The sequence below is a fragment of the Rhyacophila brunnea genome, unplaced genomic scaffold (assembly GCF_057557595.1).
Source record: "Rhyacophila brunnea isolate RB1 unplaced genomic scaffold, BYU_Rbru_1.0 scaffold_4, whole genome shotgun sequence".
NCBI classification, from domain to species: Eukaryota; Metazoa; Arthropoda; class Insecta; order Trichoptera; family Rhyacophilidae; genus Rhyacophila; species Rhyacophila brunnea.
The window spans coordinates 49,285,166-49,302,129 of NW_028233068.1; the positions used below are offsets into that span (position 1 = coordinate 49,285,166).

The following is a 16,964-nucleotide window of genomic DNA, read 5'->3' on the forward strand; positions in this document are numbered from 1 at the left end:
GACAAATGAAATATTGGATTCATTTTATCGTCACTGTTTTGTAAAAAGGGTGAATTGACCAAAATGCTATTTTACAGGAGGAGGATTTTTAACCTTTGACATTTATTTGTTTATTACCTGTGGATGATTATAAATATCTAACAAGTTTATAATAAAGCTTAGAAAGAATACTGTCATTATAATATGCATTATTATATGATATTTTAAAAGGCCTAATATGTCACATTCGCTTTTTATTCGTAATTTTAATTAATTTAATTTTAGTCGATTATCGTTTTTAAGTACTTTCCAGTGGAGATACAAATTCGCTGTTTTTACACAACAAAGCTAGTGGGGTACATATTGTATTTTCAATAAAATCTCGATTTCGCCAAAATGGTTGATTCGCCCTTTTTACAAAACACCGACGTTATGTATTGACAACAAACACTACTTAATTAGTTGTCGAAAATCAAGTTCCCACAAAGTTTTACCAGACCGTTTTGACATTTGACTCACTAGTTTGGGTTGATTGGTTTGGACCAGTTTGGTTTTTCTTGCTGGAACAAACCTCTTATTGCACTATACAACTAAATTGTAACAATAATATCGTTGCATTCTCATCTAAACGATACATCCGAACAATATTGATGATTTTAAATGATGATTTTAAAAGGATGTTGACTTATTAATGATTTTGTCTTATGTTGTTTCAGGGTCCGTCTGCATCGGCATACGTGACGTACGTGAGCAGCGCAGACGCATTACGGGCAATACAGAACGTAAACAATGTCACTATAGACGGGCGGGTATTGAAAGGCAGCCTAGGTACGACCAAATATTGCGCAAATTTCATGCGCAATCAGCCTTGTCCAAAACCAGACTGCATGTATTTGCACGAATTAGGTAAGTCACACTACATAATATCTAATCTAAATCCTTCTTTATTGTAAATTATCAAGTACAACAACAAATTTAATTGTGATTCAAGATAGCTGAAACAGGAAGTCTGTGTTCAATCCTATTTGTTATTGTTAATATAAAATCTTTATTTTTTTTTATCTCATAATGAGTCATCTCATTCACGATTAATTTATCAGCTTGTTTGAATACACAATTAATTGTTAACTATAAAAAACTGACAATTTTTTTGAGAACGCGGTTATGCTAAGCAATGTTGCCATTACCATGGTTCAGTTATTAGTAGCTTGAGTCACTAGCATGTAATGTCTCTAGTGATAAATCACTGATGCATTTTAAACTGTTACCAACAATAGGCGCATTGTTACCTACCATCTAATAAAAATGTTTGTACATACAAAAATACTGTATTGTAATGTAATAACATGGTTATTTTATGTTTGTGTGCAGGCGACCCCAAGGCATCGTTCACAAAAGAAGAAATGCATCAAGGCATGCACCAGGTGTACGAAAAGAAACTTCACAATCAACTACTTGCTTTACCCGCACAGCCGCCCTCCAAAGACTCACCACCAAACAGTCAGTGCCACATGAACTTACTTATTTAAATCTTCTGTCTTTTATTAAACACGGGAGACATATTACACTGTGAAAAGTATTTTACATATTATTATTACAGTATTATATGGTATTTCATATTATTTTACAATCAATAATTTTGTTGATTAATTTCTTGACGTTTTCCATTTTGAAATTAGAAGTCAAACAGTGACAACAGTGTTGCAATGTTTAGTGAAAGTTAGTTTTAAAGAAATATTTTATAAAATAATCATTATAAAAGATATTAGACAGACATCTTTAACCATGGCCCCCACATCCTGAAGTGGACCCCCAGGCCACGATGTTTGGCGGGCCCCTCAACCTATCGCTAAAGTTAAAGGCATAATGTTTAACAGTGTTGTGTTCTCCAAATGGTATTCCGCGGAACTCTGGGGTTCCGTGTAAAATAAAGGGTATTCCGTGTATTTTTAGGCCGTACATCAGTTGAGGCACGGTCTAAAAAAATCGTTGCTAGGCGATGCGCGGATTGCGGGTCGCGGGTGCAAATGACGCCTGTCAAACGAAATATTATTTGTCATATAAATCCAACATACGTCCATTTTATGTTCTGTTTATTGTTCTATTAGTAACAATAATAATATATTCATTGACATGTTTTCTTTTTAAAGTAAATGGGTAACGTTTTTAGTCATCTTTACACGATTTAAGAATTAATTGGCCCGTCGCCATCACGAAGCAAAGTGACGTGTTTCTAGCTCTACGTTCTCTCACTGAATGCGAGCGAGTCCAAAATTTCGTCGCGCCTACAGTTGAAAATTATTTGCCGTTTCACTGATGCGTCACCTTAACGATTAATGGTATTTTTAAATAAATCCAGTTAAATCGTCGGCACTCGGCATCATATTATGAAGCACTCATCGTGACCCCCTTTTGTGATAGGTAAGTAATATATCGTCGGTAATTTTCTACAAACACGTATCTCAAAGGGTACTTCTTCTTTATACTACAATCTTTTCAGGAGAGGCACAAAACAACTTGATTCTCTCAGTTTTTAATTCAGAAATAAATTTTCTTCTATGAAATATCCATTTGGTATAGTTACACATATTTTCATGAAAAAAATGTTATGTTTCTCCAATCTATCGCACTATACTTTCGACCGATCAGTCATATTGTCGGAGATACGAGAATGCGTTGCAACTTTACTGTAAATCATTCCACAATATTACTGCAGTAAACACGTATCTTGACCTACAAGAAAGAACTTAAGCATAATCATCTGTTGAAGTTCAGTATTCTATGTACTTACAAACACGTAACTCAATGCTCCCGTGTTTCGATTATTCACTAAAGATGTCTTAAAATCTCAGTATTTCCCATGAATAAGATGGATTTACGTAACATTACGATAAAATACGACCCTTACTGTTTTATTTAAGATTTATTATGCAATTGGAAGCAGTCTGCATTATTTCAAAATATCACCTAAACTGTAATAAACAAGACGAAAATCTCAAACACACTGGTGACATTAAGACTTTCATAGGCTGATTGGTATAAATGATAATAATTCCTTTTCATTTCCCGTTTTGGACTATGGATTGTCGCAAAACTCGCAAGCTGATTCACTTCACATCATCTCATTATATCATAATTCTCATAACAGATATGAAGATAGCTGTGAGACGAGAGTGTGGCCACTCGATTACGAAATAAATATTTATTGGAAATACTTTATCCTTTCATGGGGTTAGAAGTATAAAATAAATATGATATTATAACTAACACATTATTTAAAGTTCATGATAATTATTCATTTATAATTATTAAGTTTATATGGTACTGCTTGCACATTTTTACACCTACTCACAATTTCAAAATTTTAAATTAATTATCGGTGAATCAAAATTTAAAAGTTGGTAACATTAGTCACGCTATGATGCGTATTACGTTAGTGACGTGACGTCACTATCCAATGGACTCTATTTAGGTTTATGCATGCAAATTTGCATTAATTAGCTTCAATGTAGTTTGCTGTTCTATGCATATGCCTCTAAGACAAGGGTCGGCATCATGCCCAAGATTTCGACTTCTAAAATATAGAAGAGAGTATTTTTAACGCTCCGTCTTCAAACAGAGCAATCTATACAGGACATAATAATTACTCTGGTGACCACACGAAATTAAACAACATGACACAATAATATCTTACATAATTGCGATCCCGATTTTTCGAACAATCTAACAAGAGTCTAACCACTTTAACCCCACACCTATTTCATTCACTGTCATTAATTCTAAAAGATGCACTTAACTAAGACCAATACAATTTAACCTAACCTAAAGTTTCAAATTGTACTGGAATGTTTGTTGTGCCTATGCGTAAATTTGATCGTATTCTGGGTGCCTTTTTGTGTAATGATTTATTAGGACGCACTCCCTAAAAGCCTAAAATAACTGTTAATGTACATTTTAAACATATTATATTGTTTTCGCGTTCAATGCAGAAATACGAAAAATCTCCATGCTCCCCCTATCAATATTTCATAGTTAACTAATAAATTCTGAAAAAAATGAATTGCTTAAAATAAAAAAATGCACATAGGTAATAAATACTATTTACAATTTTACTTTCGTAAGTAAGTACCTACCTATGTATAATAAATATTATATTAGATGTACAACTCGGAAAAAAATAGTGCGATCCTTATGCTTGATGTGAGCTGCAAAGAGTTTTTATGTGAGGACTAATTTGGTCAATTTTAATCTTAAATCTCCACAGTTTGTGAAAAAAACGATTTTTTTCGGTAACATATGATTTAAAGCGCTAAAGCGCCGCATTCAACTAAATATTATGATGGGAATGGCAACAGTAATTTTCGCGAGAAGTCATGGTTGCAGTATAAAAAAAATATTTTCGAAAATGCATTTTTAACAAAAAAAAATGTACCAAATATTTAATGATTTGCACATTGCCCCGCAAAACATTCAAATTGCCCCCCGGTGGGGCGTACACCCCACGTTGGGAAACACTGGATTAGTGCATACCGATTATGTAACATGCGGTATAAATAAACTGAAATTAACTTTTAACAGAACTGCTCACAAACAATATATTTTTGCACTGGGGGGTTACCCTATTTGGCCTATTTCAATACACAAGACTTCTATTGTTCTTAGCCTAACTTAAATTTTATGTCTTACTCATAAAAAATGAATATGTGTGGCGACGATATACAAAAAAAATGTGCTAACTAATAAATACATATTTATTTTGTTTGGTAACTATTTTATGATGTTTAATTACGGTATTTCGTATACTTGTTATAATTATTTTAGTATACCTATCTATTATAATTAAATACTATAATGTTCCTCAGAAATAAAACATTATAAAGGAATCACACGGAATAAGTAATTACAATCATATTAACGTGATGCTATAAATGTGAATAATGACAATTTTAATTGAATCTAAAAGAAGTTTGTGTTTCGATACCTCACTAATCATCTAATACTGTCAACTTCAGTTTTCCCTCTCCACTAAACACTTGCAAGCGGAATGATTTTGTTTACTGAAAATTCTGTGGACAATTTCTAGATTAGCGTAACTATTTGAGCTCGTAAAGTTGTTTCATCAAATTTAATGTTCAATGAGCTACTGCTGCAGCTTTTTTAGTCAAGAGTATGCAGTATAAAAACGAAAAGTATTAACGGCATTGTTACTTACCTATGTTCTTTTCTAGATTGAAAATTTCGTATTTTGAGTTAGAATTAGAAACATACGATTTTTACAAAATACTTATACTGGGTGGGAAATGAACCCACCCGCAATGTTGTGCTTTCAATAAAGATTACTACATTCTTAATTCTTGTGCATTATTTGTTGAAGAAAACATACAATGATGTTCCTGAGTAAATGCAAAGTGTGTCAGTATTGTAGAAGGTTGTTCACTTTACAGGGATCTGTGAACCTTTACTTAAAGATGGTAGCAAAATATGGTCTATTGCCGTGTGTACGTCTGACAGTTTTTGTAGTTGATTAATTGCACCACCTTAAAAGACAAGGTGGACAAAGATTTTGATTCAAAAATAGATTGTGTACAATCTCTATATACCAAAGTACGATCAAGCACAGCGATTATTATAGAACAGGTTGTATCAAATTTTAATATAGGAGTATCAAGTATAATATACTGTTCGCTATACATCTTTAATTCACTTCAAAATTTATTTTGAGTTGATTGTATGATGAATAGATATCGAATCGATGTGAAGTTATTTCTTACCAGTTGGACCAGCTTGGGAAACTTCTTCCGCACCTCTGTGCCAAATGTTGGAAGTCAGAATTACAATTTTAATAAAATTATATATTAAATCTTAAGTATAAGCAATTATTTTGACAAATATTTTTCATTTACGTCAAATTTCGAGTTGAACATGTTCTTGTCAGCCGGCTTTTAGTGCAACTACATAAGTTTTATGGTACAACAATTACGTATATTCAATATCAAATACTTGCGAATATGTTTTAAATAAGATGATTTCGCTTTTTTGACAGAAAAAGTTACGTTTTCCACACCTATACTCTCGGATCCAGTGCTGTTGACATAAATTTTTGTTCAGACAAATTAATTTTTTTACTTTAAGAATTTTGCAGTTTAATATATTATATTGATAGACACGAAAAAATTTTGTGGTTTGAATACTTTTTTTGTTACCCCGTCTTATCTGTTATGCGTCATGTGTTCACACTCGACTTTGAAAATTTCTTCATCGATACGTATCTCTGTCTTATTCCTTCATTGACTTATGCAATACTGTAACATGCGTTAGAAAAGGACCGACGTGTATAATTGTGACATACCATATAGGACAATTTTATTTAGAATACTCTATTTCACCTCTCATTTCATAAATAGGTATGAATTCTGGGCATGGTGCCGACCTCTGCTCTAAGATATGTAGTTTCTTTCTTTCTATCTTTCGAAAAAGTGCTTAAATTTGTTTTGATAAAATTTACTTATATGTATGGTTAGTTCTTGTTCTCACTCATATAATGTTACACGACTTTAATTTATTGGTTCCATCTTAAAATGATTGTTGTTTTTACAGGTACAATTCAAAGCGGCTTTATACCCACAACAGTAGTCTGCAACACTTCTTCCAGTATCAATATAGCCAATCCAAAGTGAGTATTCAAACAATTTTAATACCTATATTAATTCATCTATTATTATTATTGTATATTGTGGTGACTGTTTATGGCAATAGGAACATCTGACAAACACACTACAGTAAAAGGGTAAAATACCAAACCATAACATCAAAAATGCCCAAAGAAACAATCAATATCAATCCTTAATCTGTTGGTAAAGCGGTATTCTGTAGTAATACTATCTACCGCTGACATCTGCAGGTCTATTCTTAACCGGTCCTCTGCCAAAGCGAACTAGTTCGCGGATATGGCGGGGGCGTACAGTGCCGTCCATACAAAAAATACGAACTTATTCGCCTCTCTTTGAAGACAAAATACCAGTCTCATGCGTTTGTTTTGAATAATTTAAAATTCGGAAGAATACTGGTCCAATAATGAGACATTAACTCTTTTACTCCCAGCTGATTTAGCCTAGCATATGCGAAAACTCCCAAGCGTTTTTTGACAAAAAATCGTCGATCTAGTTTTTTTTAAATAACTAATTCTATACATGTTTTAAAAATTTGAAACTTTTTTTGTGTGTTCTCAATGGTGTATAAAGCAATAATAAGTAATAATATTGATAGTTTACATCAATAAAACAAAAGAAAAAAATAATGTATCAATATTTATTTAGAAATGAACGGGTAAAACTATGTTTGAACAACAAAACAAGTGTGACAACATTTTTTTATTTATAATTGATTTATCAAATTTTATAATATAATCTATCCTTATGTAGTAACAGAAAAAAAATAAACAAATTATTATTTATCTATGAAATAGAATTTTTATAAAGCAATCAAAAAAAATCGTATAGTGTCCAAGGTATTCAAGAATATTATTCAATTCACGAAATCGCAAGAGAATTCGATACAGTATGGATGACTAACTGATATGGAATGAAGTAATTTCAAAAAATAAGTCTCAAAGCACTAAATCATTTATAATAATATTTATATTCATGTATTTTTTCACCATCTTATCAAAAGTACAGTGGCATCCATTGTTAGTTCAAAAATTACAAACTTCATTTTGTAATGTGATATATGAATCATAAAACAACTAAAAGAAATATCAGAATTTAAAATGTGTCATAAAAATAATGTTTTATTATTTTTATGACCCTCTTTGGTCTCAAGTTCGACAGCAGAGCAATTATGACTTGTGAATTAATAGGGTGTGACATAATTATAAATAAAGCCGACACTAAAATAAATGTTACTCACACTCAACACACAGTGAATATAATGATTCGTCTACAGGAGACGAAATATGACGGGAAAATTTTGGAATAAATCGTAAATTTGGTTTCAAACTTTCGGCCGATGGATCGGCCCAGATGGAGTTTTCGCATAGGTATGGTGGGCCGAAATATCGGCCCCGTGGGAGTAAAAGGGTTAAGCATATGATTGGTAGGTGTTTATGATAAACTTTCAATATATTTAAAAAAAAAAATGTTTATTTTTGCTAAAAACTTCGCGGCCTCTCGCTTGCCGCCATACAAAACCTTCCGGCACAGATTAGGTATCAGTTATCACTTAAGCACGTTTCCGTTATTATCATTGGTCAAAATTAGCACGTTAGGAATTCTTTACACTAAACGTGATCAATGTTCCCTGTAAGGTGTGCGCGGCACAAACCTATCAAAATGTGTCCGCACACATGTTTTCATCCCCCGCACAGTCCTCGCACAAAAATATTGTAAAAGAAAGTTTCCTTTGTCAGATTTTAGTTTTGCTCGAATACACGAAACCATCACATGCACAATTCTTCAACTCATTTCTCGGAGAAATTCGGAGAAAGAATTAAAAATTAATAAGAAAAATATTTGTTGCATCACCTCATACACATATTTTTTATAAATGTTTATTTTGCATAAAAGTGTTTATATTGAACAAAAACAACCCAACATACAAATAATATACTTATATAGATTTAATATAAATAAATATTTTTTTCTTTATTTCCTATTTTTCTTATTTACTTAAAAAATTATCTTTGTTAGTGTTATTAATATATATAATCAATATAATCACTGAAATTAATAAATACCTTAAAAATATAAGTTTTAATGTGTGTTTGTGGGGGGGGGGGGTGTAAATTTACCATACTGGGTGACAGCCCATCACTGACGGGTGAAACCAACCCTAGTTACGCCACTGTTGATATGTTGATGATCCGCACACACAATAGAAAAATTAGAGGGAACATTGAACGTGATTAAACGGTTAGCTGTGGCTATCTTTAATTCTTGGTAGACATGTCAGTCAAATTCGGATCCGATAAGACCGACCACGAGCGGATAAAGCTGAACCAGCGCCGTCATGTCATATGGTTTTGGTTCCCGAACGTCAAAATGCGGAAAGATTTTTCAATAAACTTTAAACCTCAAACAGTCAACATAACCTGCAATTTTGCCAGTCGGAGACACGGAGATGTTGACGTAATTATTTTTCGAAACATCTTTCATCTCAATTCTCAATATGTAAAATTGACGTATTCTGTCTCGTTCTCATGTTAGCACGCCAAACAGAGGTGCAGTTAAAATATATCACCTTTTTTATATAATTAACCACCAGAATACGTAAAGTGATAAATGTGATATATTTATCACAATTAACTCTTTTTCGATGTTAAGTGATATGTTAGAATAAGCCTACTGGTGTCAAGCACCTATGTATTAAAATTAGTTGTTTCAAATTGAATTATCCACGATGTTAGCCGCATAATATTGTACAGGTTCGGCACCAAGATCAACAAAATTTTTCAACTAACTCAGCATAAAGAAAGATGTAAATTGAACGTTTCAGATGGCAAAGCAATACGGGCAACGGCAATATGAACATAGGCATGCACAGCAATGGGAACGGAAACGGCAGCGGGCCACTTATGCTCTCTTCCTCTTCCAGTTCCAGCGACAGCTCTTCCAGTCGAGAGGCGTGGCCCAGCCTCAGCTCCTCTCCTCTGCACACTCAAGGTCAACAGCACTGCATTTTTTGCTGATTGTTTTAATCATGTCCATATTAACAATTATAATGTCCGTTAGTTGATTGAACGTTTATTAATATGAGGTTATCTTTGCAGATTCCACTCCGTCTCCTCAGCCTTCAGGAGGCGAAGGTGCCGAACGGGGAGAGCCGGAAGGGTGTGGAGCTTCGGAGGAAAACGGGCGGGAAAGAGCGTCAGACCGGGCTGAAGTGGGTGATGACAGAGGCAACGGAGACGGGGCCGATAAGCGGAACAGGTCACAGCGGCGAGGCCGGCGAGACATTAATTCTGCTGCCGCCGGCGACGATCGCTCACAGGACAACGATAGTAGTCTGGAGAGTTTGAATGAAAGAAAGACAGAGGAGGGTAGAAATGAGCGGCCGGTGGAGGGCGCCGAGGAAAGAAGCTTCGGAGTGCCCGAGAAGCATGACCTGCTGGACGGGGACGACCACAATCTGCTGGAGGACGACGGCAGCCACGACCTGCTGGACGACCCGGACGCCTCCGAAGCTCCGCCGCGATTCGTCACAGCCCCTCTCCGCGACCGCGTCCTGGATTTTGCCCCGCCCGGCGGACGTTCATTCCCCGACGGTCTTCGGTCTGGACCACCCCTTGCCGCCCCGCTGACGTTCGGAATGAGAGAACGCTTCGCCGAGGAACCGGTTCTCGATTTCCGAACCCTTCCTCCATTCGGAATGCGGCCCGACCGCGCCCCCCCTTTAGTCTCTACTCGACCTATCATGGAGGAGCAGGAATCAGAGGGAGGGCGGTATGCGGGCGAGAATAGCATGGACAAATTTTTCACAGACTTTAGCAGAAACCAACAGCTCAAACTGATCTTGGCGCACACAACGTACGGCCGTCAACAGACCGTCCCCGTCCCCCGCCCTATGCCCTCGCTCGCATTCATTGAGAGTCAACATGTCGACCGTCTCTCTGCCATTCGACACTCGCAAGACACAGGTTTGTGTCTTTCAATCAATAATTGATAAATATCTCTTAATCTTATACTATTCATAAAATATTATATTTTCACTACTAATGCCGACCTCTAAAGCGGTGATTCTCAATCAGTGCATGCAGGACTCACGACTTGCGAGTAGTCCCAAAAGTTAGCAATAAAAATCTTTAACATTATGGTCTTCTGTTAGTCAAATAATAGTACATACAAAGAAGCATTTTGAAAGTTTTGTTTGGTTTGATGTTGAACAATTTTATAAAAAAAAATATGAAATTGTAGTGAATTAAGTGGTGTCAAGTGAAAATGTTAATGATATTTTTTACCCCTGTCAAACCTAATATTTTGTCTGTCTGGTCGAGGTTCACCAAAATAGATTGATGACTTCCCTACTAATTGATTTGAGATATTATCTCTGATAGCAACAGGATTTCGTTTACTATAATGGTTGTTTTGAAAGCCCACGTATACGTGTTATTATTATTACCAAACATAATTTTGTCTACATCAATGAATTTAATGTGTTTATATAAGGTCATTGAATGTGTTTCACTAATGACACCACTACTGAAAGTATCCAGAAGTCAATAACCTGTTTGGGGCTATCTATGATGCGAATTTTATTACGAGCCTAATGATAATTTTAGCAACACAATTCACAAAAACACAACACAGTTGAGAATTCTAATATGTACTTTGCTTCACGGTTGAGATATTATGTTCATGGAAAGTTGGCTGGTTTTTTGGTCATACTATCCCTTGATGTGACAGCCTTGTAAAAAAAATCATGATAGAACTGGAAGAACATCGGAGTATTGGTGGGCTATTTGTAGCTGGTCTGTGACGGACTTCACAGTCGCAACTATGGTTGCTGAAGATTTAGAGATTGGCTTACTGCATACCTATTGATTAATTTCACCCAGTTTTGATAATGAATGGAGTATCATTTCTTCTGGAGTGGTAGTATGTAGTAAGCAAATAGTCTTTGATGGAAAACAGTGTTATCACCAAAGTTTTGATCAAAATTTAATTTTTTTTTTTTGATCCTTGCAGGTTTATCTCAAATGCAAAATGAATTGGCAAATGATAAGTTCACAAACAACACAGTAGATGATGATTTAGATTTCGATCCATTCAAAGAGACACAGAAAGCCTTGGCAGAGATGATGGAAAATGAAGTATTGCTACAACAGAACGGACCCAAATGCAGGTAATTATTCATTCCTTGCGTCTGATAGTAAATTTAATGCACTGTGATAATTTATTAGTCCTACAGCTTAGATAATTAACTGATAATATCGTTTATTTATTATTTGTAAGCTGAATATAACCAATTAATTTATCAGGATTTGTGGAATATTATTTTAAATCAATCAAAATGAGAATCAAATGGATTGAATGTTTATGTGTTTGGTCTTCTCCATATTATGCACATATGCTTCCGTAACTTTGACATTGAAATATGAAGTTTATCTTTGAATTATTGACCAAAAAATTCATGTCTAAACTGAAAAAAATCAGGTAATAATTATAAAATATTGACATTTTGTTAGTTTGGGGTTTTATTTATAAGAAATGAAATCACTAACCTTTTTTTACTTATAAGATAGGTATAATATACCAGCATAATTATTATGTACCGTAAAGTGGGGTTACTTTGATCGATTTTGATTTTATATTTACGATATTTTGAAAACCGACTACAGGAATAGACTGAAAAAATAATGTAAATATTGCATTATAAATACCAACCGAATAATAATATTAAATTTAAATTTTAACGAATACGTATGGAAATAAAAAATAAAATGTACCCTATCAAAGTTACACCATGTGATGGGGCTACTTTGATACCTATTTTTTTATGCTTTCGTTAGTTTATATGTGGGACTTCAAACCCATCCCTATATTTCATTATTTTTTTCAATTTTTTTTCAGGAGTCATAAGCACCAAGTTACAGTTAGGTGACTTTGATAGGGTATCAATGTAAATAAAATAAAAATATGAGAACGTATTCTCAATCAAAAAAATAAACAAAAAAATGTACAGATTTGCATTATAGCATTTATTCATCATGTTATCAAAAAAGTACAGGGTAAACAACAAAGAACTAGGAACATTTTTATACGAGAACAAAATTACAATACAAAATAACCAATAAAACTTAAAATAAAATAATTTGAACCTAGTTTTCTTTGTACTGTCGCACCATCTTATTCTGAAATCAAAAGCATGGAAATTTAAAAAAATCACAAGAATATTCTTAAAATTTAGCAACTACTCCATCTTCAGTATAGGTATTAAGTGTGGGGGCGACTTTGATACCCCTCCCCTATCAATGACGCCCCATACTCCAAATCAGCATGTTACACAAAAGTGTACTTCACCTCAATAAATTTGAATTTAAAGTATGAAAAAGAAATAGTGATATCACTATTGTATTTAAATTATCATTGGATTAATACGATAATAATAAAAGGGTACTCACATTTTATAGCTCATCAAATTAGACACCAAATTCACCTTGATGTTTACGGATTCCGATATACAACAAATTGGGCACTTAATTACCGTATTTGTAGTTTGACAGGTAGACCATAGATATATCTTTTAAAATAGACTGGTAACTTATAATCATACCTTTCCGGTGGGTACTGTGTTCCCAATTTCAAAAATATTTTCAAAGTATCATAGTAGCCCCTCGATTTCAATGACGCCTCATTTGACAGTATAATGTAAAAATGGTTTTAGACATTGAAGTGTATTCAAAATCCTATTTAATATGTGGCTGTATTCACGTCGTTTGCATGGTGAAATTTGCTATTGGTAGCAAGACGTTGGTGTAGCGTTAAATAACCGTTTACCACTGAGTGTTCACCACTGATACCATATTGTATTGTTTTGTTTCAGTGACAGTGTTAATGCAGAGAGTTCAACCCGCCGCAGTCTCCACCCTCCTCCAGGTTTCACCCACATGAATGCTTTTGGAATCGGAGTCCCCAGACCTCAACCACAGCCACAACCCCAACCAAACACAGGTTTACTTTTTACCACGTTTTTATTAGCTCGTATTCTTGTTTGTCCAGTACAAATTTTTTCTTGTTTGTCCAAGATTTGTATTGGACGATTGAAGATTTTTAACTAACTTCCCGACTGGCTATAAACTTTTAGAATATACCAGAACACGACGACAATGCATTCTTTTAAGGCCATGCATTAGTTGAGGCACGGTCTAAAAAGATCGTTGCTAGGCGATGTGCGGATTGCGGGTCGCGGGTGCAAAAGACGCCTGTCAAACGAAATATTATTTCTCATATAAATCCAACATACGTCCATTTTACGTTCTGTTTATTATTCTATTAGTAACAATAATAATATATTCATTGACATGTTTTCTTTTTAAAGTAAATGGGTAACGTTTTTAGTCATCTTTACACGATTTTAGAATTAATTGGCCCGTCGCCATCACGCAGCAAAGTGACGTATGTCTGACTCAACGTTCTCTCAATGAATGCAAAGCGAGTACAAAATTTCGTCGCGCCTACAGTTGAGAATTATTTGGGGTTTCACTGATGCGTCACCTTAATACTTATAGCTATTTTTAAGCAGAATTGAATTCATTTTCAGTTAATTCTGTTTTGTATGGAAAGTTATTTCGGAGAAAATTCTTAAAAACTAAAACACTATTATTGGTTGCTAAGGGGGTAGAGGGTCCGAGCAACTAAATTATTAGTATATACGTGTGTTACTATGGAAATCAATATGAAATGTCAAAATGACATTTCTGTATTCTACAATATTTATTCAGTATTTCTATCAAGTACAAAAAAAGTATTTATTAATACATAGAATTGTCAAGTTTATATGATTCAACAGAAAATTTAAAAACGTGGTATATATAAATTTCTTTTTATCTTATAATTATTACTATTCACTTTTATTGTTTATTTATTCTCCTGTGGGCTGTAGCGCTTTTGATATTATTGTCATCCAGTCATACTTTCGAGGTCTTTGAGGTGGTATTGAAATTAAAGACAAGAACTGTCCAACAAAGTAAACATTGTTTTATTACATTAGTACAATGGTACTATTGACCGCGGAGCATTTAATTACTATTTAATTACCGCATTTAAATAACATGCTAATTATATCGAATGGCTAATTAATTAGTGTACAACATGTGTACCGTCCGCGTGGAAAGGATTAATAATGCCAATTTGCATGCATGAACGTAATTAATGAAATCTGTTAGTTAATGGCGTCATATCGTGTCATGATGTCGCATTATGGCCAACTTCTCAATTCCGATTCCCCGATAATTAATTAAAATTTTTGAAATTGTCAATTGGTGTGAGGTACCATATAAATTTAATAATTATAAATGAATAATTATTATGAACTTTAAATAATTTATTAGTTATAATATATTATCACATTTATTTTATAATTCTAATCCACAAAAGGATAAAGTATTCCCAGTAAACATTTCCATATGGCAATACAATCTTCGCGCACTTGTATTGACATTTGATACCTATTATTATGATTTGATCGTTCTTCAATAACTGCCGATGTACCTACTGAGAATTTTTATTAAATTATGATGAATGCAATAGTTCAACGAGGGCGCGCAGTTAATTATAATGAAGATGAGAGGTCTTTGCTATTTGATTGTGTTCAGTCTGAGATGTCTATCATAAATTCACATGTAACAAATGGCATTTAAATTGTCGAAATTCAACATCCCCGTATCTAGAGTGTTTGCATTTTGTCCACGTGCACTCCAGTATGCAGATAGTGACGTGTACATTTTTTAATACAGTCCCACAAACTTATCTGAAGAACGGACAAAAAGGGAACTTCTATGACGCTATATGGACGCCATATTGACTGTCATTCCATTGTCAGATTCTGTTCAGTTGCGAGTCTTGATTGGGTAGTTTTCGACTGTGGCTCCCCAATCAATTCTTCAGATAAGTTTGTGGCGCTGTGAGCCCTTTATCCCTTAACTACCTTCAATGCGGTTTTGTATTTCATGCATATGCATCTTAGTCACAGTAAAACTTTAATTTTAAATGTATGATTTTCCATAAACAATTAGCTTTAGTGACTAATTTTAATTTAGTGTAATGTCAAAGTAGCACTTTGTTCATGATTTCATTGACAATCGACAGGTTTCGGGCAAGGCGGTGGAGCAATTTCAGACTGGACTCAAATGGACCCCGCTATTGTCTCGACAGGCTGCAACACATTCTCCCAGCATCCTCCGACTAACCCCCAGCACCTGCAGCAACAGTTACAGCAACAGTTACAGCGCCAGCAGATGCAGCTGCAGAGACAGATGCAACAGCAACCTTCCCCCCAACAGCAGAGGGATCTGTTCTCCCGTTTTAGCCGCGGCGTCTCCCTGGACGCTTCTCCCAAATCGCCCTTCGACTTCTCTGACATGCCGCCCAGACAGATGATGCCCCCACACCCTAGGATCCACCAGCAAAATGGCATGATGCCGCAGCAACAGCAGCAAGCCCAGCACTCGGTCATGAACGGCCACCCGGCCAACGGTTCACAGCGCTTCTTTTCCTTCCCCACACCACAGCGCAAGCCTGAAGTTCCCAACTGGATGATGCCACAGTTCAATAGCGCTGAAGGACCTTTCAATCAACAGAACAGAAATGGATTCTACAGATCGGACATGTATAACCCCATGGACGACGGTCTCTCAGACGGGGATAAATTCTCTACCGTTCCGATGCTGCGAGATCCTCCTGGATTCTCTTCCGTACAAGGTCAAAGCAAAGCTGCCGCCGGCGGACCCGAATGCATTGAATCCAAGTAAACCCATTTCTGTCACACAATCTAATCTCGCATGTACTATCTATCATATTGAGACAACTCAGAAAGAAGAAGAAGCAGCCACAGGACATCCTACGTTTCTTGCCAAGGGTACAGTAAATCTGTCAGTTCATTCTAATGGTAATTAAATTTATCTTTTAATAACCAATTGACAGTGTAGTCGTACAATACAGCTTCTGCTGACATTTAATTAATTTCATTCATATCGCTAAATGTATTTCTTTTAATCAATATGCGAATGAAATTTTGTCTTTCATTAAATATGGTGCTGAGGATCAAAAAAATATAAGTGCATTGGTGACCAAATTGAGTAAAATGTAGTTCAAAGTTGAATGTTTAAATTCTACTTAACTGTTTTCTTCAACATTCTGGAAATGAGGTTTTGTTCTCTAATGATCCATTATTTAATATTCCAAGAAAAAATATTAATATTTTTCTATATTCATTAAAATATAATGTTTTTAGTGTTTGAAGTCGGACAAGTTAGACCAATTGAAGAGTGA

General features: G+C 34.8%; 1 protein-coding gene across 3 annotated transcripts in view; it reads left to right on the forward strand.

The window, feature by feature from the left end:
* LOC147067475 (uncharacterized) overlaps positions 1 to 16,875 on the forward strand; it is a 28,615-nt gene extending 11,740 nt beyond the window's left edge. For all 3 annotated transcript variants that reach the window (XM_085954278.1, XM_085954280.1, XM_085954281.1), the window contains exons 7-14: positions 696 to 885; positions 1,351 to 1,479; positions 6,577 to 6,652; positions 9,472 to 9,638; positions 9,746 to 10,612; positions 11,661 to 11,817; positions 13,519 to 13,646; positions 15,783 to 16,875. In XM_085954278.1, coding sequence (XP_085810404.1) covers positions 696 to 885; positions 1,351 to 1,479; positions 6,577 to 6,652; positions 9,472 to 9,638; positions 9,746 to 10,612; positions 11,661 to 11,817; positions 13,519 to 13,646; positions 15,783 to 16,444 — 2,376 coding nt within the window. In that variant the 3' untranslated portion in view covers positions 16,445 to 16,875. The remainder of the gene's footprint in view (positions 1 to 695; positions 886 to 1,350; positions 1,480 to 6,576; positions 6,653 to 9,471; positions 9,639 to 9,745; positions 10,613 to 11,660; positions 11,818 to 13,518; positions 13,647 to 15,782) is intronic.
* The last annotated feature ends 89 nt before the right edge of the window (positions 16,876 to 16,964 follow it).